The 22,641-nt window shown below is 38.2% G+C and overlaps 1 protein-coding gene across 1 annotated transcript; it reads left to right on the top strand.

The window, feature by feature from the left end:
- Positions 1-1,037: 1,037 nt before the first annotated feature.
- Positions 1,038-22,278, top strand: GPLD1 (glycosylphosphatidylinositol specific phospholipase D1). The gene is made up of 26 exons (XM_041475414.1): positions 1,038-1,134; positions 3,821-3,895; positions 3,997-4,052; positions 4,541-4,619; positions 7,187-7,284; positions 8,099-8,209; positions 8,467-8,515; positions 8,997-9,051; positions 9,682-9,789; positions 10,475-10,502; positions 10,583-10,722; positions 11,686-11,751; positions 11,994-12,117; positions 12,625-12,761; positions 13,780-13,966; positions 14,937-15,047; positions 16,037-16,111; positions 16,570-16,726; positions 18,432-18,573; positions 19,123-19,222; positions 19,329-19,422; positions 20,006-20,182; positions 20,476-20,636; positions 20,884-20,910; positions 21,000-21,050; positions 22,201-22,278. The coding sequence occupies exons 1-26, from the start codon at positions 1,038-1,040 to the stop codon at positions 22,276-22,278; spliced, it is 2,583 nt and encodes an 860-aa protein (XP_041331348.1).
- Positions 22,279-22,641: the final 363 nt, after the last annotated feature.

Genomic DNA, 22,641 nt, shown 5'->3' with positions numbered 1-22,641 from the left:
AGGTGGCTGAGGGCGTTGTCCAAATGCTTCTTGAACTCTGTCAGTCGTGGTGGTCTGACCACTTCCTTGGGGAGCCTGTTCCAGTGCCAAAGCCCCCTCTGGGTGAGGAACCTTCCCCCAATACCCAACTGAAACCACTGTTGATACAGCTTCATGCCATTCCCTTGTGCCCTGTCACTGATCGCCGCAGAGAAGAGATCAGTATCTGCCCCTCCTCTTCCCTTGGTGAGGAAGTTGCAGGTTGTGATAAGGTCTCAGGGCTCTCAGTCTTCTCCAGGCTAACTTGTGCTTAGCTGCAGGAGCAGTGGCCCATGGGAGCCTGTGGGCCACTGGGTCCCATGACAGCTGGTCAGTCTGTGGCACAAGGGCCATGCGAAGCCCCTGCCCAGTGCCACCATCTCGCTGGGGACTAGTGTGGTTGGGAAACACAGGGTGTCCAGCCTCTGCAGCCAGAAGTTCGTAGCAGTACAGCTGGCAAGAGTACTTCCATGAGTCTCCCACATATCAGCTGGGCTTTCAATACTGACCATAAGACCCAGACTTAAGTGTGCAATATCCTATCAGCTCACCAAAAGTCATGAATTTGGATCATCTGCAACTCAGGAGCTAGTGTTTTTCTATTAATACTGGTTTGGCAATTGGCTTTAATTTCTTTTGTGAAATGGGATGCAGTAGCTGTAAGGCAAGCACACCATGAGCTGGACAAATTATGAGAGGATACTCTCTGCCATGCCGTTGGATTTAACAGAAATCTCACTGCTGCTGTGCAGTGATGCACTGATTACACTGCTCAAATCCCAGAGATGTTACAGAATTCAAGTGGGGAGAATGCCCACAGTTTATTTCTTTCTTTATATAAATCACTTTATTTGCAGTAAAAGAAAGCACTGGTATAAAATAGCCTTTCAAATCTGGCAGTCGTCTGCTTGCTGTGTCAGCAATATGTGTGAAAGAAAAGGCATGCTCCGTAACCTACATTTCAAAGGTCACAGTGCTACTGCTCCAGGCTTCTGAAAACCACAGTTGGAGCCAGCATCATGGTTGGTCTGAAGAATTGGTCTGTCTCGCTGGTTATACTCTACCAGTTCTGTCAGAGATGTATCCCATGTGGAATTTCAACACATGTTGAAATAGGTAAGACGTTCAAAATGGATTTTCTTGTGTTTTGAATTTCTTGTGAAGAGAGATAAATCCAGATTCAGCTGGAAAGCAGAGGGAGGAAATAATGTTAAAGTAACAAGCAGTCTACATAATTTTAAAAATGTGAATAACAGATAGGATAAATGAGCAGTTTGATTTTGGAGTCTGAAATTTTACTGGTTTTGTAAGTAAAATGCTTGAATTTACTTGTGTTGCGTATTTTTCTGTCTCCTAAGACACAGGCATTATGTAACTGGAATGTTTTTGTCTGTGAGTCGTACGCAGACAGAGTTTTGGTTTGGAGAAGGAAAAGGAATGCTTTAGGAAATTTGTGGGATTGTTATATTTAAATTAAAGAATAACACAAGTTCTTTGTGGTAACTCTGTTTTTAAATCACTCTGTACTAATTATGCCATACCTGCGCAAGTAGATAAAATTCTGTAATGTGTTTCTGTCTGTAACTAACAGCATAAACATTTTGTTCTGTGTCTCTTTCTGATAGGTTGCTCTCTGTAGGCAGAACAGCCTAGATTTGTAGAGAACGAAGGAGACAACTGAGTGCACATCAAAATGGAGAAATATTCCTGTTTTGAATTTCTTGTTTGCCTGTGCTATTTTTAAAATCTGGTTTCTTCCGCAGTTTTGCGAGCACAAAGATGAGCAGTGTGAGGTTTTTCTGAGTACTCATAATAATTGACAGTTCAAGTTGTTTGTTCTTCTGGTTTTGTTTCTAAATCCATTGCTCAAACAGATGGTGAAATGTAGGATGTTGCCTTTATTCAGGTAATTTTCTCAGGCTTTAAGTACTGAATACAATACATAAAACTTTGAACAATTTAAAGACTGGGATTATTCATGGTGTTTGAGACTGGAGTGTGTTCCCTTACTGAGTGTTGTATCCATGGTCAGCATCCTGGAACAATTTGCTTTTCCTAACAATGTGTCAAGAAACCCATAATAATCTGTAGGAGAAGTCACGCTGCCTGAGGTTAGGCAAGTGCACACAACTTTGCAAGCTCCGGGCTCTAATTACCAAGTATGAGCTTCTGAGGACTTGAAATAACAGATTAGGCAGAATAGAGTGTGTTTGGGAAAAAAAAAAAAAAATCTACAAAGAGAAGCTTACAGATCTGTCCCAAAACAGTATTTTTTTTCCTTTTTCTAATCAAGGGAGCATGTTGCAGAAAACTTGTATATATAATATAACGATCTTGGTTGTCTGAGGAGTTGTGCATACACTGAATCATTGGGTTATAGTTTACAATGAGTTTTGTCCATGTGTCAGAAAATTACATTAAACTGTGATCAGCTCTGATGCGGCTGAAATGAGTGCTCTTATTGTTGCTCACATAAAAGTCTATGATGATAAGATGAAAATATTTGCAAAATATTTGCAAAATATTTCCAAATTCAAACACTGAGTACTCCAGGCAAACAAAAACAAGCAAACAAACAAAAACAAAAAAGCAAAAACAAACAAAAAACCCAAACAAACCATAGAAAGTAATTCGTCTTGCTCAAAGCCAGCACCAAAGAAATCCTGGATAGAATTAAAATGGTGAAATGGTGAAAAGCGCTGCCTGTTCAGAATGTTGATCGCATTCAGTGTGCTTGGCAGAGCTGTGCTGTGTCCTACTTGCATGGCCGTGCCTGGAGGCAGGTCCGAGTGGGGAAGCTCTTCGCCCTAGGGGTTCCTGTCAGACTTGTGAGGCTCTGTGGGACTGTGGGGATCTGGCATAAAATTCCTTGTGGAGTTGTAGAACCTGGTCCCACTTGAGTAGTGAGAGAAGTGCGGAGGAGGTGTGAGGCAGAAAAAGCAAACTGCCAAACTGAGGCTCTCCCACACTGGAATCAGAGATGTGTGTAGAAATGTCTGAGCCTTGAAATTTTAGGGTATTACTTACTATTTTGTTGCTGTTTCTCTTCTGGTGCAAGGCTGATCTTTAAGGTATCTTACTTGCATAAGGATGATTTAGATTATTGGGTAAAATTCAAAGTGAAAGATCATTCAAACCCCCACAGTTTTGTCTAGATCTTATTCCAGAATAGTAACAGATTGTTTGGGATTTGTTAGGGGGAGTTTTCTGTTTGTTTATTTTGTTGTTTGGTTTTTTGGGCTTTTTTGTGATATGATTTATTTGGTAAGGAACTAATTAATCTTTGAAATTTGCTTTAGAGGAAATGTTGGGTATTTTTAGAATAGTGTCAATAGATTTTTCCTGGGATCTAATATTAATTAGGTGACTTCATTAAAGAAAAGGATGCAATTTCATTTCATTCCCTTGTTTTGCCAGCTAAATAAAGATTTTGGCAGTAAAAATATCTGCCAATTCAGTGAATAAGTAGTGTTATTTACCTTGCTGATTTACCTTTAGATTTTTGTTACTTTTCATGCATGTTAAAAATTAATCAAATTGTTAAACACCCACATTGATTCCCAATATACCTTTTTCACTGTTAAGGGCAAAAGTGAAGCTTGAGTACAGTACAGTTAAAACTTTATGATCCATGCTTTACATGTGCTGTGTGTGGTCCTGTCAGTTCACTGCTGTAGCTCATTTCTGGATTTGGGGAGTTCTTTTCCCTGTGATTTCAGCTTGGTTGGTCAGCTTGGGAGCTAGGGATTAGAGAGATTGAAAGACGTGCCACAGAAAGAGCACTTTCTTATTAACTCCCTAGGTGAGAAAACACACCTTCTCACCAGTATGCAGTTCTGTGAGAAATGGTGTTTCATGTGCTTGGTGCTTGGTTTGGGTATGAAAATGTAGGGTCTTCTGGTTCTGCTACTGCTTCTACCAAAATGTGGGCCTGGACACAGTACCTGTAAATTAACACTTCAATATATTGTTTTTCAGCACATAGAGCTCTGCAATTTTTCCATAAGCATGAAGGGAGTGTTAATTATAGACAGGTAGGAAGCATATTATTTCTTAATTTTGTACTCCTTTTTTCTGAATGCTTTTCTTTCTGTCTTCTTGCCTTTCTTTGTTATTCTCAGTAATGTGTTTATCAATATTGTGCCCAGACTGTATGTTTTATCTTTTTTATTCAAAATAATTTGATTCCTTCTGAATATTATTACAGAAATATAGCAATTATACCAATGTGTATATATACACACTTTGTGTGGTTGCTTGCATGTTTTCCTATCTTCTTTAGTTATATTCTATGTGAGTAGTTGTATTACAAGAATCAGTAGAGGACTTTAGGAAAGCAGATTTAATAAACCTAAGGACAACAAAATGACAGCAAGGTTTTGTGCACTACATGGTGTATTTTACCAAGATACTAGTTGTATTTTGCTGGCTATTTAGAATGTATCTTTGATGTTGGCAGTAAAATGTGGTTTTGTGCTGTGCAATAGCATTCTGATTCCTTTCCTCCCCGTCCTTTCCCCAGTTACTACTAAATCACCAAGATGCTTTTCAGGCTGGAAGCATTTATCCTGATGCCTTTTATCCTCCAATCTGCAAACGTGGTAAGAGAAGCTTTATAAGTCCAATATTATAACAATTACATTTTTATGTGGAAATCTTACAGAATTTAGTGGGTTGGAAATGGCTACATTGTAAGAAATGAAGTGTGGCCAAAAATGCTTTCCTGCAAAAACTAGCCAACATTTTTGGATTGTTTTGGATAGCCTTTTTGTAGAAATTTATAATGAAATAACACATTTGAAAATGTTTTAGAAAGTAACTCTTGGGTAAATTTAACTATTTAATGGGTAGGACAATTTGATAGAGGATGCTGTTTGACTAAATTAGGTCAGATTACTGAGTACAGAGAGAACAAAATTACGACTTTTTTATAAATCTTAGGGAAGACCTGAATCTATTTCTGTGTTAAAAATGATTTGTTTCTATTATAGCAGTAAGAAAGAGGATAGGACAATCTAAAAATCCCACAGCAACAAAATAGTGTAGGACTTGCTGGGGGTGGGTGAGCAAGTGTTAATAACATCCCAGTTTAAAGCCTTTTTTTTTCCAGAGTGCAGTCTTTTGCCTTTCACTTTTCTTGTTGGAAGTGAATATCAGTCTTAATTTTGCTGCTTGTAGATCAAAAGACTGCAGTACAAAATTAGCACCCTCTTGCAATAGCTGTAAAAAGTATGTCTTGACTTGCAAGTGGTCCCCTGATTTTTCAGCTCTGAAAGGTCAGCTCTTGATCATAATCAGCTTCTTCAGCAACATTAGGGCTATAAAACAGCCAGCTAGGCCTTGCTGTAGGATATTTGCTACTGAAAGGGTAAATCTGCATAATGAGCAGTTAGGAAATGGGATAAAGAGCCTATCCTCCAGGTACAAGCTATTAGGATGTTTAGGCAGATACCAGAGACAGGGCAGTGGTAAGTACTTTGTCTGAGGATATCTGGCCTTACTGGCTTCAATATTGTGGAGATATAGTGGAAGTTTAAAGTACTGGAAGTAGCTTATTTTAGTGGGCTATGCAAATTCCATGAAATTTGAGGAGTAGTTAGGATCTTTGTTTGGTTTAGAGCCAAATCACACAGTTGCAGCCAAAGTTCTCATTTTTCTCAGACAGAGATTGTTGATGCTGCCTGTTGGTTATGCCAACTCCAGGCTGCTTGGTTCATATCCTGATGTGCTCATCACATCCAAATCACCTCTCTGTTCTGGCATTTAATACTGGTTTTGTCTTCTATCACTCATTGGGTCACTCATCTCTGTTTTCTGTCTGGCTCTGCCAACTTCTTGTCCCAAACTTCAGTCTTGCTTTCCTTCTTTGTAAAATACAACACTTATTTTCATGACTGATGTTCTCCTGGGATTTTTTTTCAGTTCCTACTTCAGCTTGCTTATATCTATCTACCTTATCTTTCCCTTCTAACATTTTGACCTGTCTTATACTAGGTCAGAGCTTCTCTATCTGCAGTATCCAATCTTCATTCCTTCACTAACCTTGGAGTCCATCTTGCCATGTTAGAGTTGCACCACTTGTCAGCAGTTTCCTTAGTCAATATGGAAGAAATAGCTACCTCTTCAGACCTGAGCTGTTTTAACTGAGCATGACAAGATCAAGAACAAAGCCATCCAGACTGCCTCTGGGCAGGAGACAAGCTTAGATGTAGAAGGCTACTCTGATTTTGCTAAGCAAGAACCATCCTTCTTTTATCTAGTTTAGCTGCACTGTAATATGTCAAGAGGCCAAAAGGTAAGTGAATTGCCCCCGAAGGTCTGCTCTCTCATTGTTTAATCTACCCTAGCATTGTGCAGTTTCACATTGCTGTGTCAACAAACACGCACACTTCCTCCAAGAGTACTGATGGTCTGAACAATCTCCCACCTACCTTCTTCCCCCCTCAGAGAATTTAACAGTGTGGTGCTTGATGTCTATGTCAACATCCCTTTACATTTAGCTTTATGTAGGTACACAGACATTTTTAGGCAAGGTCGCTGTTAGGTCCTACACAATCTTTCTGCCTAAATTCAGGTGAGAGTAGTAAATGATTCTTCTAAATGAAACCTATTTTTTCCTGCTTTCCTCCTTTTTTCCCTCCTACACTGACTCTATCTTGGCTAGTTTGCCTTTCTCTGGAAAATTATTGTGGTGATAATGATGACATGGCCTGCCTCTGCCCTGTGGAAACTGATTCCTGCCAGACAACATGACATTTTGAGTTGGCTGCCATTCCCTATAGCTTTTCTGCCATCCAAATGGATGCATTTAGTCAGCAGGTTCTCTGTCAGCTCTCTTTGTCCTCTCTGCTTGGGAGGCAGCTTTTCATTGTACTGTACCTACTCACAGGCACAGAGAAAAGGAGCAGGCACCAAATTTTCAGATGCTTCAAACCAAAATCATAGAAGGTACGTCTAGTATCTTTTTTGTTAGTATAAATCAGATAAAAGTAAGTCTCTTTTGGCACTTTTAATGAGCTGGAGTGCAAAATGTATAATCTGTCTGACATTAAATTGAACAAACGTCTGTGGTTTTTTTAATGGAGAAAAACCCCTTTCTTTTTCTTTTATTCTGTTTCATTTATCCCCAAAGAATAAATTAAATACTGATACAATTTTATTGCAATAGGAGTGTTCCATGATGTGTCTGAAGAAACTCACTGGTCGCCATTTCTCAAAGCAAGTATTGACTACATCAGAAGGAATTATCCTCAGCCATGGGAAGAGGTAAAGAAAATTGATTAACTTTTGCTTGATTGACTTTGTTTTCAACTGTTTTGTTCACCTTCACTAGTTGTAATTTCATCATTTGTGAGATGTAGAAAAAACCCAACATTTTTATATTAAAGTCTCTACTTATACAATAACCCTTGAAATCCTGTTTTAATCTTTACCATACAAAAAACTTACAGTTTCCTTATAAAGTCTGTCAATTATTTCCACTGTGGTCTGGTGCTTATGATACATTTCATAGGTCCAAACTTTTAAATATAATTTGTGGTCTTGCATTCCTGTGAGATCTGGTTCAGGGTTTGCCATTTGAAAACCGGACACCTTTTAGATTTCTTACTTATGAAATCTTGAACTTAGTCTGGATTTGCTCTTGTTAATGGTCTGTAAGCTATGTAGGAGGAAATGAAAAACAATTTGTCAAAAGTGAGCGTGCAGAGGAATGTATTTCTCTCCTCCATCTGCCTACACAACAACCATGGTGGCAGAGGGAGTTCAGTCTTTGGTAGTGGAATTGTTTATCCTTGGTCCAGAAAAACAGTTTGGTACACATTTAACTTGAAGTATGCAAATTACCCTCACATCAACCATGTAATTCTATGGCCTTGGACTGTATAAACTGCTTAAAGCTTCTCAAGTTACAAAAGTTGACCACAGCATCAAGCAATGAGCTGTCAGCAGTTTGTCCTGATAAACTCTTGGACTATAAGAGCTTCTCACCTGTATCCTTGTTTAATGCATATACAGAAAGTGCTAACATTTTCTTAAAGACAGGAATAAAATGACGGACAAATGGATTGTTGTTGTGTAGGCTACAGAGAAGCTGGTGGCTTTCCTGTTTGGAATTGCTTCACATATGGTGGCAGATGTTAGCTGGCATAGCCTGGGCATCGATCAAGGATTTCTAAAGGCCATGGGAGAAGTAAGCCTGTGTTATTTTATTTATTCATACAACTGGATTTATTGGAATGGATAGCTTTGCTTTGGACTGTGGTGGGGAGGAAAAAGAAAAGCTGGAGCCCTGTTTCAGGAAGATTTTTGGAAAGACACAATGTCACAAAATTCATTAAGAGTGAAGTTGGTCAGGTTTGGGACCAGTAACCATTAGTGTTGCTGGAGAGTTTGTTTCTGCTCATATGAGAAGAAACAGGCAGTTCTCTTGTTTTTCTCTTTCTCCAGATTGATTTTCATGGTTCATACTCAGAAGCTCACAGTGCTGGAGATTTTGGTAATGTTTCTGTTTGCCAATCATAGATCCTTGTGTTGCAATAAGCCCTCTTCAAAACCTGGTGGTTGATTCTGGCTCTTGTCCTGTGCAATGCAGGAGTTAAGGATGGCATATGGACACTGTATTCTTGCCCTCCCCCATGGCTTGCAAAGCCCTGCTGTACCTGTCCTCAGGTTTCAGGAGATGTGATAAGGCATATGGACATTGGGATTAAAGCCAAAATGCAGACCAAAGGATGCTAAGATATGGATGGAGTCACTACTGTGATTTTAAATTATACATTATTCTCCGGAGGTATAAAATGTGCAGCATACTTTCAGGTGAACCATTTGTGTATTCTAAATACATAGCTAGAAGATCTGCCGTATAAATGCATATAGAAGAGCCATATATAGCTTCACGCACACTGTAACCATGACAGAAAGCTAACAGGTTTTGTTTCTTGGGCTATGTGGGTTTTTTTTCATTCTTTCATCCTCAGGAGGAGACGTAGTGAGTCAGTTTGAGCTAGACTTCAGTTACCTGGCATCGAGTTGGTAAGATAATGAGGTTGCCTTCTTTCATATTTAATGGGTTTTTTTTGTATAGTCATATTCAATAAAATTACACATAGTATAATTCTGTTTTAATCTGTTTAAAAAAAAATGCTTTCCTTTATTTTTCTTTTAAAAAAACCCCTTGCAACACTTTTAAATATTGTGAGTTTGGTATTCCTTATATGCATATTTAGTGTTCTCTGACATAAAAACTGGAAGGACAGAAGAGAGTTTTATGTGTAGGAACACAGCAAAAAAGATTAAATTATTTGTGTCTTAAGTTATAAGTAGTTATATGTAAAATAACTAGTGAAGACCTTTTGCTGGAATGTCCTAGCAGCTAGTTAAATAACTTAGTTAAGTGACAAGCTCAGTGAGATATATTTAAAGTTTGAGAAGTTGAGGATGTTTAATTCAGTTTTAAAAGCATAAAAAGGAGCAGAAGACTTAGATAGCCACTTTTTTTTCCTCACAGTTGCCTGTGCAATCCTGTATTTTCCTATCTTCATGACCTTATGTAGTCTTTTGAAATTTTGAATATTTTATAGGCTGTTGTTATTACAAGAACTGCAATATTTTATCAGGTGATGTGGACCATCTATTGTTGTAATACATTCTTTTTGTTTTTAGGTATGTACCTGTCAAAGACCTAGCTGCTATCTATAAGGAATTTTATGGAAAAGAGATCATAACAGAAAGCACAATTGCTGAATGTACTTATCTGCTGTTTTTTGAACTGTAAGTTGAATATCTCTGCCTGAACATTTGTAAGTGAAACATATGTAGGAAAAATATGATAATCATATTTGAAACACCTTACACATTAATGTCAGCAATGAAAAATCCCTCCTAGATCCCAAAAATCACATCTGAATTTTTTTAATGACTAGGATTCAAATTTGGACTACATAATGACTGCTAAATTATTATGCCACTGATGGTGAATCTTGGCTATTTAATGCATTTGTACCTTTAACATATTTATGCCTATTTATTTGAGAACAGCTGTGTCTTCAAGTACCATTGCACTGTGGTGAGTGAGCAGTATAATTATCATGCACTGAAGGAGTCTCTAGATACATGCCTCATCTACACTTTATGTAGATCCCTTCAAGTCAAAGAATAATTCATAAAGGACTTTGGATATCTGGCAGTGTCTGCTTTTGAATATCCTGAATAGTTTAGCTGTTTCCTGTAGTTCAGTTAATTACCAAAAGTCACACAACACTTACAAAAACTGAATCCTTCAAAATTAAGGGCAATAAAGTTGATATTGTTTTACATTACAACTTTAAAAATATATTAACAATCAACACGGAAATGTAATGACTTGCATGGTATTTACCATGTAGGACTTTTGAAAAGAACTATTTAAACTATTAAGTATTAAATTAAGCAAGTTTTATTTCTGATTTTTTTTCAGGCATGGAGAAAGGCTTCTTGTTGGCAAGGTTGGTTTTCTGTTTTCTTTATAAAAATGAGCATGGAGACGATGTGATTCATCTTACTGAGTATGTTGCCTATCCCTTAGCTTTTTCCAACATTTGCTAGTAAATCTCCATTTCTGGTGGAGAAGTTCCACGAATATTTCCTTGGCGGAGTGGATGACATGGCATTCTGGACCAACAACATTTTTGAGCTGATGAGCCATATGCTAGAGAATGGAACCAGGTATAGTGTGTGTCCTAAACTATGAAATGCAGTAGTCAAGTGCTGACACCCACTTAACTCTTCTTCTTAAGGCAGGATCTTTCCTAGAATAGGTTCTGAGTTTTAGATCCTCACTTGGACAAGGGGATCTCCATGTCTGCCTTTCACCTGGGTGCACAGGGTTACGCAGGCCTTGCATTTGTATTTTTTATGTGTTCATGCTCCTTTGCTCTAGCATGCCTCTGGCATGCCCAGGTGACAACTTACCAGAGAAAATTTGGGGCATTCTTTAAGACATACTCAAGGGCTTGCTTAAATGTTGCATAGCCATGCCCTGAGGTTCTGCCTGGACTGGCAATCTGAGTCTGCACCTTTTAACTGCTGCCATCACTCAGCAAAGATGTCCCTTTTGAGGAGAGATCAGATATTACCTTCAGATTCTGAAGGCAAATAGGATTAGAAAGAGTGGGAGTATATATTCTAGTGTTTAAGCTCAGGCTTCTACTCACAATTTCATATTGTTTCAAAAGTTTAACCTTATACAGCTCTCTTACAAATACAACCTTTTTTCTTTAGAAGACCAACAGTGGCAATTAATCTATCCATTTATATGGAAAATATCTCTGTTGCTATTTTGGGAAATTATGCTTAAAATACAGAATGGCACAATCTGTTATGTTCTTTGTAACACTTTGATTAAAAGCACTTTAGATTCATATGCATGCATGTTACAATAAGTTTCCTTCAAGAGCTCCATAAATATTCATACAGAATCTAATCGTGATATTCATACAGAATCTAATCAAAGTCACCAAATAAACATCATAGGGGTTTCTAAGGATTATGATGATGCTCTGATTTTGATTTTCTTGAGAAAACTGATGACTCCTGACAGAGAAATCAGTAAGGATAAAAGTTATGTTTTTAGTTTCATTTCCATTTTGATAAAAATCTTTAAATTGCATCCTCTGTATTTTTCTTTAGTGACTGCTACCTGCCTGAAAACCCTCTGTTCGTAAACTGCACAAAGGAGCACAAGGACAGCCACATGTAAGTAGAGCTCTGATGGTTCAAAGCTTCAGTGATGAAAGGAGAGTCTTCTGCTAATGTGGACAGTGAGCTACTGAAAATTAGAGATATTTTGGGTAATCTTTTTGTGTATAAGTTTGAGATTTTCTTAGCATGAATAACTAAGTTTTGTATAAAGGAACTGTGCAGAACCTAAGAGCGGCTTTTACCTTGAGTCTTTATTTCAGTTATATTAATTCTTATCACTGCCTTCTTTATTTTAGCAGAAACAAACAATCAAAACATGAACATCAAAAGAATACAACTTCTTTGCTTCCAGAAACACTTGAGAAGAATATAAACTATACAGAGAGAGGAGTTCAATTTGACATACAGCCTTGGGCAACAGTAAGTGAGAAGTAACAGATGTGTCGGGTAAAAGTCATCTTTATATAATATTCTTTTTGTTTCTGTCTGAAATGCTGCACGAAGGAGCAGGATCTCTGGTTGGTCTTTGACTTCATGGACATTCCAGTACCATTGTTAATGTATATATGTACGTCATAAATACTCAATTTTTAAACTTTGCTCATTGTGTAGTGAAGTTAGAACACATCCTGCAATGCCAAAAATGACAAAATATATATTTAGCATTTACATTTTACAGACATATTACGGCTTTTTTTGGTTAAGAACTCCAGCAAAGCATAGCAGTGAACGATTAGTAGTGCTCTCTGTAGAGCATACTGATTTTTGTCTTTTTAAAATGGCGCCTATGATGTGAGTCAGACTCCTCTTAAATCCATGTGCTGATTTCCATTGTTGGTGACTTGATTTTTGAGGTGTCCCAAAACATGCTGGAGTTTCAGCCTGTGTTTTAACCACTGTTGTGTCCCTTTATTATTTTTATTTCAGAAATCCCTCCGCTTGATAAACCATGCTTTTAAAACCAATGTCTGGAGAGCATTAGGAGCTACACATCAGAAATCTAAGCACATCTCCAAGCCAGCAGCTTCATATTTTCTGACTTCACCCTATGCTAGGCTTGGATGGTTGGTAATTTTTTCATCCCACTTTCCTCTTAATTTCTGAAAATTTTAAGTATCTACCAAAATATTATTGTTGGTCCTTTGGATACTATTCAGAGGTAACACTGCACATCAATTAGTGGTACAAATCTGAGGGAATGTCTTATATTGTATGACCAGAGCAGCAAGTAAACGTATAAGATATTTCTTTCAGATGTTGATCAAGCTTAGAATGTAAGGAATCAACATTAGAACTACCATTGTCTCTAGTTCTGAACTGCAAAGAATTGTTGCTACCCTTTTTTGGTTTTTGAATTATGTTTGTGCAAAATTAATCATCTGTCATGTGCTGATAACTTATGATGTCTAGTGAGACCTCTTGGAAATACTCTAAACTAGTAGGGAGGTCAGAGGCAGATTCAGGACAGAGAGAGGCATGTTCTCTTGCATTGCCAATGAGGTTCTATCTTGACCTGCAACAAGGAAGAGTAATAAAACAAATTTGCATTGATGCTTATCTGTCTTCCCTTATGCTGTCTCAAAATTTGGATTTAATTCTTGAGATTACTTCACACTGGCTAAATTAACAGTAGTTAGTTCTTTCCCTAAACTGTTCCCTCTCTAAACTCCAGCATGTTACTGAGACCTAGGATCATTTTGCTTATCTCCTGTTAAGTCCATTGATTAAATCAGATGTTCAGTTTAAAAGATATTTAATTTCTTTTTTTTTTTTTTTTTAATATTCTTTGTCATGTGCAAACAGCCTTTTTAATGCTCCTTGATCTGATTGCTCTCAGGTGCCTAATGTCAGTAAAAAGCAGTTCCTAAAGATCTCAGATGCATTGATGGAAGATGATTCTTCTGGTTTTACTTGATTCAAGAAAACACAAATAAATATATAATATTTAAAATCTGTATAGATATTTACAAAACAATATGGGGAAACACATGTCCTGGTTTATCTGAATTATGGGGTTTTTTCCACTAATGTTGTGGTGGTCTGGAAACAAATGCTGATTTTGTTGACTCCCTTGCTGTACAGGGCACTGATCTCAACTGACCTAAACCAGGATGGATTTGAAGATCTGGTGGCTGGAGCACCAGGGTACAGCACCATGGGCCATGTTCAGATAGGAAGGGTGTATGTGGTCTATGGCAACCAGTCAGGTCTGCCACCAGAGGACATGGATCTAGATAGCAAAGCTGACCAAGTACTACAGGGTCATCAGGTAAGGGGTCAAGGCAAAAATTTATCACTTAAATTTTTTTTGCCTGAAAATTGGTGAATTTTGAATGAGCAATAGTATCATTAATGTGTATGAGTATTGTTCCTGAAACACTCTTCCTGATGTCATATACTTTTCAAGAAAAATAATCATTATTAAAGTCCCAGGAACACTTGAAGTGATGGTGATCTGTAGGTTCACTTCCATTACTGTACCAGATAAGTGAGTATTAGACCATTAAGTGCCCTTAAATAAAATTCAGGTTGTGTCTCTGTAAGTCACAATATAGCTAATTCTGGTCACTGCATTTAAGAAAATATTGTGTTTCCTGTCCTTTTTAATCTAAAACTATTAATTTTATATATTTTAATTCCTTTGAAGCTAAATTTGTTCATTAATTGATAACTTCTCTCCAAATAATTTTGTCTGTAGTAAGAGTATTAAAAAAAAAAAAAAAGGTAAAACTCTGATTAGACATGATGGTGGTTGGTTTGTAACCAAGAAGTAAGAGCAAATGACCCTTTTGGGTGTTAAATATGATCCTCTGTAGAAAATACCTTTATTCATAAAGAAGATAATATGGAGAAATGAGATACATTTCCTTTTCATTTGTTTCTGTGATTATAAACTGTGGAGTAACAGCTTCTGTCTTCATACAGAGTGTTTTAGTGGTTCCCAGTCATAATGCTGTCAACAGGAAAGACCATAAACTTGACATCAATGGTGCACTGGACTCAGAAGAGGAAATAGCAAAGCAGTACCATATTACATTCAGTAGTCCTTAATGTTAAGTTGTCCTTAATTTTAACACAGTTGACTTAGAATTAAGTATGTTGTCATGGGGGTTATTACTTAGAAGAAAAAGAATTGTTCGATAGACTTTTGTCATCTGTTTCCAGTTATTCTCTGCAAATGTACATTTGGTTTTCATGGTTTTGACTGGAAAACATGAGAGCAACCCCTTGTCTTTTAGCCTTCAGGAAGATTTGGTTCTGCCTTGGCAGTCCTGGACTTCAATGAGGATGGAGTGCCAGATCTGGCAATTGGAGCACCTTCTGTGGGATCTCAGTTTCTTACTTACAAAGTAAGCTACAAACATGGGTTTGTTGTTTTTTTTTTAAATTCTCCAAAGTGAATGTTTTTACTTATACATAATTTTTAAACATTGAAATGAAAAAGAGAATTTCTGTTGTTGCTCAAAGTGACATTGTAATTTAAACAGATGTTTATAACCTTTCTGGGTACTTTGACTACAGCAATGACAGCTACCTGTAGTTCTCTTTCAGTGGCCTTTTTGCACATTAGAAATCTAAACCAGAGTGCAACTTTGCAGCACTGACATGCTGGAAATGTAAGGGGCCATTCATGAAATACAAACATACCCTTTTTGTTTAGGAACAGAGAGTATGGAATGGACCTCATGGGTCAATGAATTTTGTCATATGCTGTCACAAGGCCAACAAATGATATCTAAAATGTGATATGAACACAGACACACTTGCTAAAATAATCAAGTTACAGAGGCTTAATGACTTGCAGCTTACCAGATAATCCTGTATAATGGTCTCTGAATATTTTTAGGCCATGCAAACTGAGAGGCAAGGATGTTTTGATTTAAACTATATCCATTAAGCTTAAAACTCTTCAGAATTTTAGATACTAATTTAGCTGTCTAAATAAGAATTTAAGTTGCTTTTATTTAGACTCACCACTTGGAAAATTGTGTGCATCTGTTATGCCTGGTACTGTTTGCCATTGCATTAAATAATAATTGTCAAAATTTGAGCCATCTGAACATGTGTATTATGAGTATAAATATACTGTACTGCCCTTGTTCCTTACACATAGTATAAGGACGTGTACTTCTCTACTTTGTTGCTTGGTTAGAGCAGTACCAATTACTCATGGATATTTTTGGGTTTGGGGCGGGAAAGAAAGTATTATGGGAGAGCTCTGAGAGGGAAAATATAGCCCTTGCAGAGCTGTTCCATTCTTTGTGATTGACCTTGCATTTCATACTTGATACTGACATGCAGGTGCTCTCATGCCTTATTTTCTTTTTCTGCTGTTCAGGGTGCTGTGTATGTCTACTTTGGAATTGAGGGAAGAGGCTTGGCTCCTCAGCCAAACGTTACTATAACTTGTCAGGTATATTGATAATGTAATGTCCTGTTTATGCTACCCTGTTAGCCAGGCTAACACAGGGCTACACAGGCAGGAGGTGAGATAAAAGGAAAAAGAGCTTACAGGCTTGAAAAAAGAATGTTAAAATTCAACTTATCATTGCAAGGAAATTTAGACTGATGGGGATGGAGCAAGCAAGTGCTTGGTTAGATTGGTTGTATTTGGGAAAGACATTTATACCCCAGTGCAGGAAGGCAGCAGGATGACTAGAAAGGTGCATAGCCCTCAAAACCAAAAGAAGCCACCCAAGAACCTTGACCCAAACCAAACAAAAAAACCTAAGAAAACAAAATTGAAGCCAGGGAGTGGGAAGGTAATTTGGTCAAAAGTAAATTTAGGTCTTTAGAATTAAGTTGCTCTATTTTGCTACAGAATTGATGGTTTCAGTTCTATTTCAGGCTTAAACTAACTGTTTATTGCAGTATTCCTACTGTAATCTTGGTTGGTCCCTCCTGGCAGCTGATGTTGATGGGAATGGAAATGCTGATCTGGTTGTGGGCTCTCCATATGCACCCGGTGGTGGGAAGCAGAGAGGACTTGTGGTTGCATTTTACTCTCATCTCAACAGGAGTCACCAAGGTAATATTAGTTGAGTAAATTAACCCTCCCATAGTTTATGTGACTGGTTATTTGTTCCTTATTAATCCTATAATTCAGGTTTGAAGTGATCTGAGGGTGTCCCTCCTACTCAAGCTGTGAAGCCAGACCAAATTGCTCAGGGCTTTGTCCAGCTGCATCTTAAAAACCTCCACTGGTAGAAATTGCAGAGACACTTCAGGCAGTTGTTCTACTTCTTGGTAGTCCTCATGGGGAAAAAAAACTCTTGTTACAGCCAGTATGAACCTTTCTTGTTTCAGTTTATGTTCATTGTCTATTGTCCTCCCACCATGCATAGTGACCTCACAGGCACAGAAAGCATGGAACATCCCTAGTAAACTTGCTCCAGTTTGTCAACATCTTTTCTGTTATGGAACAACGTATTATAGGTCTGATCTAGGGAACAATCACTTCTCTCAGTCTCTTTGCCATGCTCCTGCTTACATAGTCTGAGGCACAGTTGGCTGTCTGCTGTCAGAGCCTCACACTCAACTCTCTGCTCACCAGGATCTCCAGGGCCTTTTCCACACAGCAGCTCCTCAGCCAGTCTGTCCCCAGCTGTATCAGTGCAAGGGCATCTCCTTTCCCAGGGTCAGGCTTTGCATTTGTCCTCACTGAATTTTGTGAGGCTCCTGTGAGCCTGTTACTCCAGCCTGCCTGGGTGCCTCTGAATGAAACCACCCCCCTGCAATCTCCTGTTATCTCCCAGCTTCAAAAAAGGGCATCTTGTTATAAAAATGTTTTATAATAAAGTGACCAACAGGATGAGTCAAAAAATTGATCCCTGAAGGCACTCCACTTGTTGCAGGCATTCAGAGAACAACACATGGTTTTCTGCTCTTGTCAGAGGGATAATCTCTACCAAGTTTTTCCCATCTGGTTTTCTGTCCATCTGGACTGCAATGTCCCAGCTTGGATGCAAGAACAATTGTGGGAAACTGTGTTGAGAACTTTACTAAAGCAATGGATTCAACCATCTATTGTGAGTCCAGGGTAGGCTCACTGCTCTTTCTTGGAAAATTGCAAATTAACCTCAACAAATGAATATTTATCATTCTGTATGCTCCTTCATGTGGCTAAAGAGGAATGCTACAAGTGAATACAGTTCATGAGGACAGGTGATGAGGTTTCTAGTGAATGAGGGAGGAAATGTCATATCTGGAACTAAATAATAAAGCTTGGGCAGCTTTGTCAGAATCATGTAATTGAGATTTACAATAATGCTTAATTTTTGCAGCTTGTTCTAATTCATGTAAAATTAGAAACCACTAGAACATGGGTTCAAAACACTGCTAAGTGACATTTTTGTAAAATCAAAGCATAGAATTAGTTATTTAAATTATAGCCAGAATGGTCTGAAGCTCACCCACCCAGAACCCTTGAAGAATTACAAGTTCTGATAAACAATAAGTAGTTTAGGGGAGGCTTGAGTGGTAGCTTTCATGTACTTCATGTAGGCTATTGGAAGGATTGAGAAACAGACTGTGTCAAATGAAAGCTTTCACCAGCCAGTAGAGCTGCACGGTGAGCAAGCAAAGTCAACAACTACTGATGCCATGTCATGAACAGTGTAACTTTGCACAACTTGAGAAACATGTCATAGGATGAATCAGTGGAGGATTGAAAATGGGTTTTTCAATGCCAGGGCACACCAAGATTTAATTCATATTTTTTTCTGGTCTCTCAGGACTTCTGTCAGTACAGGATGCCAACTGGATGGTGCAGGGGGAAGAAAACTATGCTTGGTTTGGATTTTCACTTGCCAGCTGCCAGCTGGAGAACGTGACATTACTACTGATTGGTAGCCCTACATGGAAGACTTGTTCTAGGTGTGTTGCATGTGACAGCTTGCTGCCTTCTCCACTCTGCTCTACTTCTGCAAGGTTTAAGGTTTGCAATAGATTAGACTTCCAGCTTTTTAGGAAGTTTCCTTTTTGTTCTGCTTAGAATATTTTTATTAAATTAATAGTTTTGTGTCTTCATCCTTCTTTATGAAGACAAGGATTTTAGACCCTCTCTAGAGCAGGTATTTGTTATTTAAAGACACCTAAGAATTTCTTGTGTTTCCTAGAGGAGGGAAGAGAGGGGTCACAAAAATGCTGATGGGTAAATGTGCTTTTAATAACCATATGAATAGCACTTACTTTGAGATAGCATTTTTAAAAGCAAATTAAACATAAAGATGTATTGGATGATAAAAAAGTGGATAGACAGACCAAGTCTACACTCTAAGTATTGTGTAATTAATTAGAACGAGTATGGGAATTACTAAAGTAGATTTCTAGAATTTGTCAGGCATTATTATTCCAAAGTAAAAAGGGAGAACGTGTATAATAATATGTTGTTACATACAAATTTATTTTGCATTGTAATTCCAGCTGCAGTCCCCTCTTGCCGGATGTCAGACAGAGTGTTGGGAAGGTGTACGGGTTTAACCCACCAAGTACGGAGCGCTGGTTTGAGATAACTGGAGACAAGGTAGGGCTGCTTCTTTAGTATGGGAATAATTTGTGAATATTTGTGAATAATTTGAAGTGAAGTGACTTTCTGTAGAAATTACATAGGTGTTTTAAAAATCTAACAGGAGATGGGCAGAATGGGTTTGTCTCTGGCCAGTGGTGTGCTGTCTGTGGCTGGGAACACAAGGAAAGTTTTGGTGGTGGGTGCACCTACTGCAGGTATGTCCTGAAAATTGGAGATCATTTCTGCTTCAGGATGTTTGTTTCTGCATGACTTGAGTGGAGATACAATGTTTAAGGGAAAAGGGACTTTTAAATTTCCATGTAATTAAAAAAAAAATAATTAGAAATCACTGTAATCACCTGTATATGCCTTATATATAGAGTCCTCTTTACTGTGCCTCAACTTCAGTGGGTCTTCTTCCTTCCTTAAAATGGGCTTAACAGCATTACAATTTTGCATTATTTATGTAACAGTGATTTTCTAGTAGACTGCATATTTCTTGGAATTGAAACAACACAGTATTTTGTCCTCACTGTGGCAGTAGACAGAAAGGAATTGAGGATATCAAACTGCAGAAGTCTAACTTGAGTGCATTTCTCCCCTGGTACTATGACTAAAAGATTTTTTTCCTATGCTAATTAATGTTAATCCTATATAATTGTTCCTGTTATTTAATACATTATATTAATTTTATCCATTTTATATAATGCCAGTATTACCTATAATTTTAAGTATTAAATCTGAGTTCCTATGTCTGATGCTCAACATCTGTTTTTTGGTGTTTTTTTTTTTTTCCAGACAGCCTGTCTAGGATTTTATTTATGTCCTCAGTGCTGCATCAAGCTGGACTGGCTCTAGTATATGACCTGTCAAACAGCACCAAGCCTTCTCTGCTCAGCGCATTCAGTGGGGACAGGAGGTTTTCTCGTTTTGGAGGAGACATATACTTAAGTGATCTGGATAGCGATGGGCTAGGTAAAGCTTGATGCATCTAGACCAGAAGTGAAGTGTTTGACTTTTGGCAACAGGAAAATTGGTCACCTACATATTCATAAAAGTGCTCATTTAAATTGTACCAGTATTCCATTGTGCCTTACAGGGAGGCCTTTCTAAAATCCCAAGCAACTCAATCAGAAATTGAAACATTTTAGTTTCCATCATTAATAGGAATTGTGGCATCTAGAGGCATGTAAATGCCAGCTCTCCTGTGTTTTGGTCTACCATTAATTCATTTCTGCTGTGCTATATCCTCTTTGTAATACGTGCAGATGAAATGATTGTGGCATCCCCACTGCGAACTAATGGTGTCACCTCGATCCTGTCTGGTGGGGCTGCTGGCCGTGTTTATATTTTCAATGGCAGACAGGCATCCTCAGGGAACGTGACAGGCCACTGCACATCATGGACATCTCCTTGTCCTGAGGACTGGGTAAGAATACATGAAAATGAATTCTGGACATAAGTTTAGAATGACAACTAATTAATTACATCCAGTACAAATACCAAGTGTGTTTTGCCTTCGTTCCAGGTTTTCTTAGGTTTCTGAATCTGTGCAAAACTCTCAGGCTCCTCCTGTTTGTTCTTAAATTACTTTGTTGTTTAGGAGCCAGGGGTTTCATACTGGTCTCCTACTCTCTTCCACTGACTTTTTATTTCCTCTTTTTTTTCTTCTTTAGGCACAGTATGTCCTCATTTCTCCTGAGGTAGGTAACCAGAAAAATTACTGAGAGAAACTAAAAAGTCCTGCTTAAAAAAACATAGCAGCATTATAACCAGCAATGTTATTTTACAGGAACGATCAAGATTTGGGAGTTCTGTTACCACTGTGAAATCTGAAAAAAAGGTGAGAAAAATTACTGTGGTTGGTTGTTTCACATCATCCTTCTACCTCACTTGCATATACTAGCTAATACCTCACATGTATCTTACACATTTTCAAGTCTTAAGTTCTTTACATAGTTAAGTTACTTTCTGAACCAATAATTAAACCCATTTTGTAGATTAATGAGCTATGGAGTTGCTAAAATTTTGGCACCTAAATTAAAAAAATTTAATCTCTTTAAAGCAGCCTGAATTCAAAACTGCTTAGGAGTATGCTGAAAGGTTCCATGGGAAATGCAGTAGGTGCCTCCCAGCTTCATGCCAACCTGCATGCAAAGTGGATGCTCAGCTGTGGAGCAAATCAGGCACCCAAAACCTCATTTAGTCTTTACATGCTTGCTGTCCTGGCTATCACCTGCAATGAATGCCATTCATACATCACGTTTCTAACCACAGAAGTCCAGTTCCTACCTGACTGGTTTAGGATGTGTTTGTGTACCTGTTTCTCTTTGCTTCCCTCAGGTGTCCTTTTTTTTTTTTACTAATTTTTACCATTTTTTGCTACATTTGTATGATGCACTGAGGAGCCTTTTTGTCATCTGGTAGGTTACTTAGTGCTTGTTTGGCCATGTTCCAATGTTCTACTCACTCTAACATTACCTTCATGAGGACTGGAGTTCTCTGTGTGAGTACAGAGGAAGCCTCAGTACCAGGCTGAGGAGGTCTTCAGCAAATGGTGTTTGACTTCTTGTGTTAAAATATGCGATGGAGAAACACCTGGAAATTCTCAGCTAGACTAGGGTGCATAATCCAACAACTCAAACACAGGCACTGCTAAGTGCAAGTGAGACCATTCTCCAAGCAGCTGCTTTCTCTTGCTACAGCACCCTTTAGTCCATGCTCTCCCTTCATCCCTATTGATCTTAGCCCTGAGAAGCAGTTTATATGGGCAAGAGACTAATTTCATTTGGTTCCAGCTTGCTCCACTTCCCCAAATGAAATAGTCTGTTTTGCCAAACTATCATCTTAACTGCTACTCCAGTGAGGTGGGCTGCTCTCTCATTTCACATCACATTTCTATATGACACTAATGAGATGGTCAAAATCCACAAGGGAAGCTTAAGGCAGCCATGCACCTGCATTTTGCTAACCTTTGCTCTTTATCCTTGCAGAAAGAAGTTGTAGTGGCAGCAGAGAGAAGTTCTGCGAAAGCTCGACTTGGTGGAAGGCTTTTTGTCTACTCGCTCTAGAAGTTTGCAGTAGCCTTAAAGACCAGGGCACACCTGGTCTTCTAGTGAAGAATCTCTGTAGTATTTGTGCTGCTTTCCTGAACCCACACAAACCAACATACCATGTCAGCAAGCTTTTGCTGAATTCTGTGGTGGGCAGCAGCATCGCTTATCTAAAACAAGCAAGCTGGTCTGAAAACCTTTGAGAGGTTGAAATGAGCAAGCAGCTGTATTTTTGGCAGTAGTATTTGGCTGTATAAAGAATGGTCAGTGGCCACCTTCTTTACTGGCCAGATTTGAGTATCTTCTTGACAAAACTGGGAAACTGCAGCACAGCATTTACAATTCTTACATACTGTGATAAGGATTCTAAGTTATGGAAAG

This window comes from Pyrgilauda ruficollis, unplaced genomic scaffold (assembly GCF_017590135.1).
Source record: "Pyrgilauda ruficollis isolate IOZ18807 unplaced genomic scaffold, ASM1759013v1 scaffold35, whole genome shotgun sequence".
Lineage (NCBI taxonomy): Eukaryota > Metazoa > Chordata > Aves > Passeriformes > Passeridae > Pyrgilauda > Pyrgilauda ruficollis.
The sequence above is the reverse complement of the archived record's forward strand: the minus strand, read 5'-3'. Positions and strand labels throughout refer to the sequence as shown.

Coding starts and splice junctions, on each gene's coding strand:
- GPLD1 (XM_041475414.1), top strand. CDS start 1,038: ATGGTTGGTCTGAAGAATTGGTCTGTCTCGCTGGTTATACTCTACCAG. Junction 1,135..3,820: donor TTCAACACATGTTGAAATAG/GTAAGACGTTCA, acceptor TTAACTCCCTAG/GTGAGAAAACACACCTTCTC. Junction 16,112..16,569: donor ACGTTACTATAACTTGTCAG/GTATATTGATAA, acceptor TGTTTATTGCAG/TATTCCTACTGTAATCTTGG.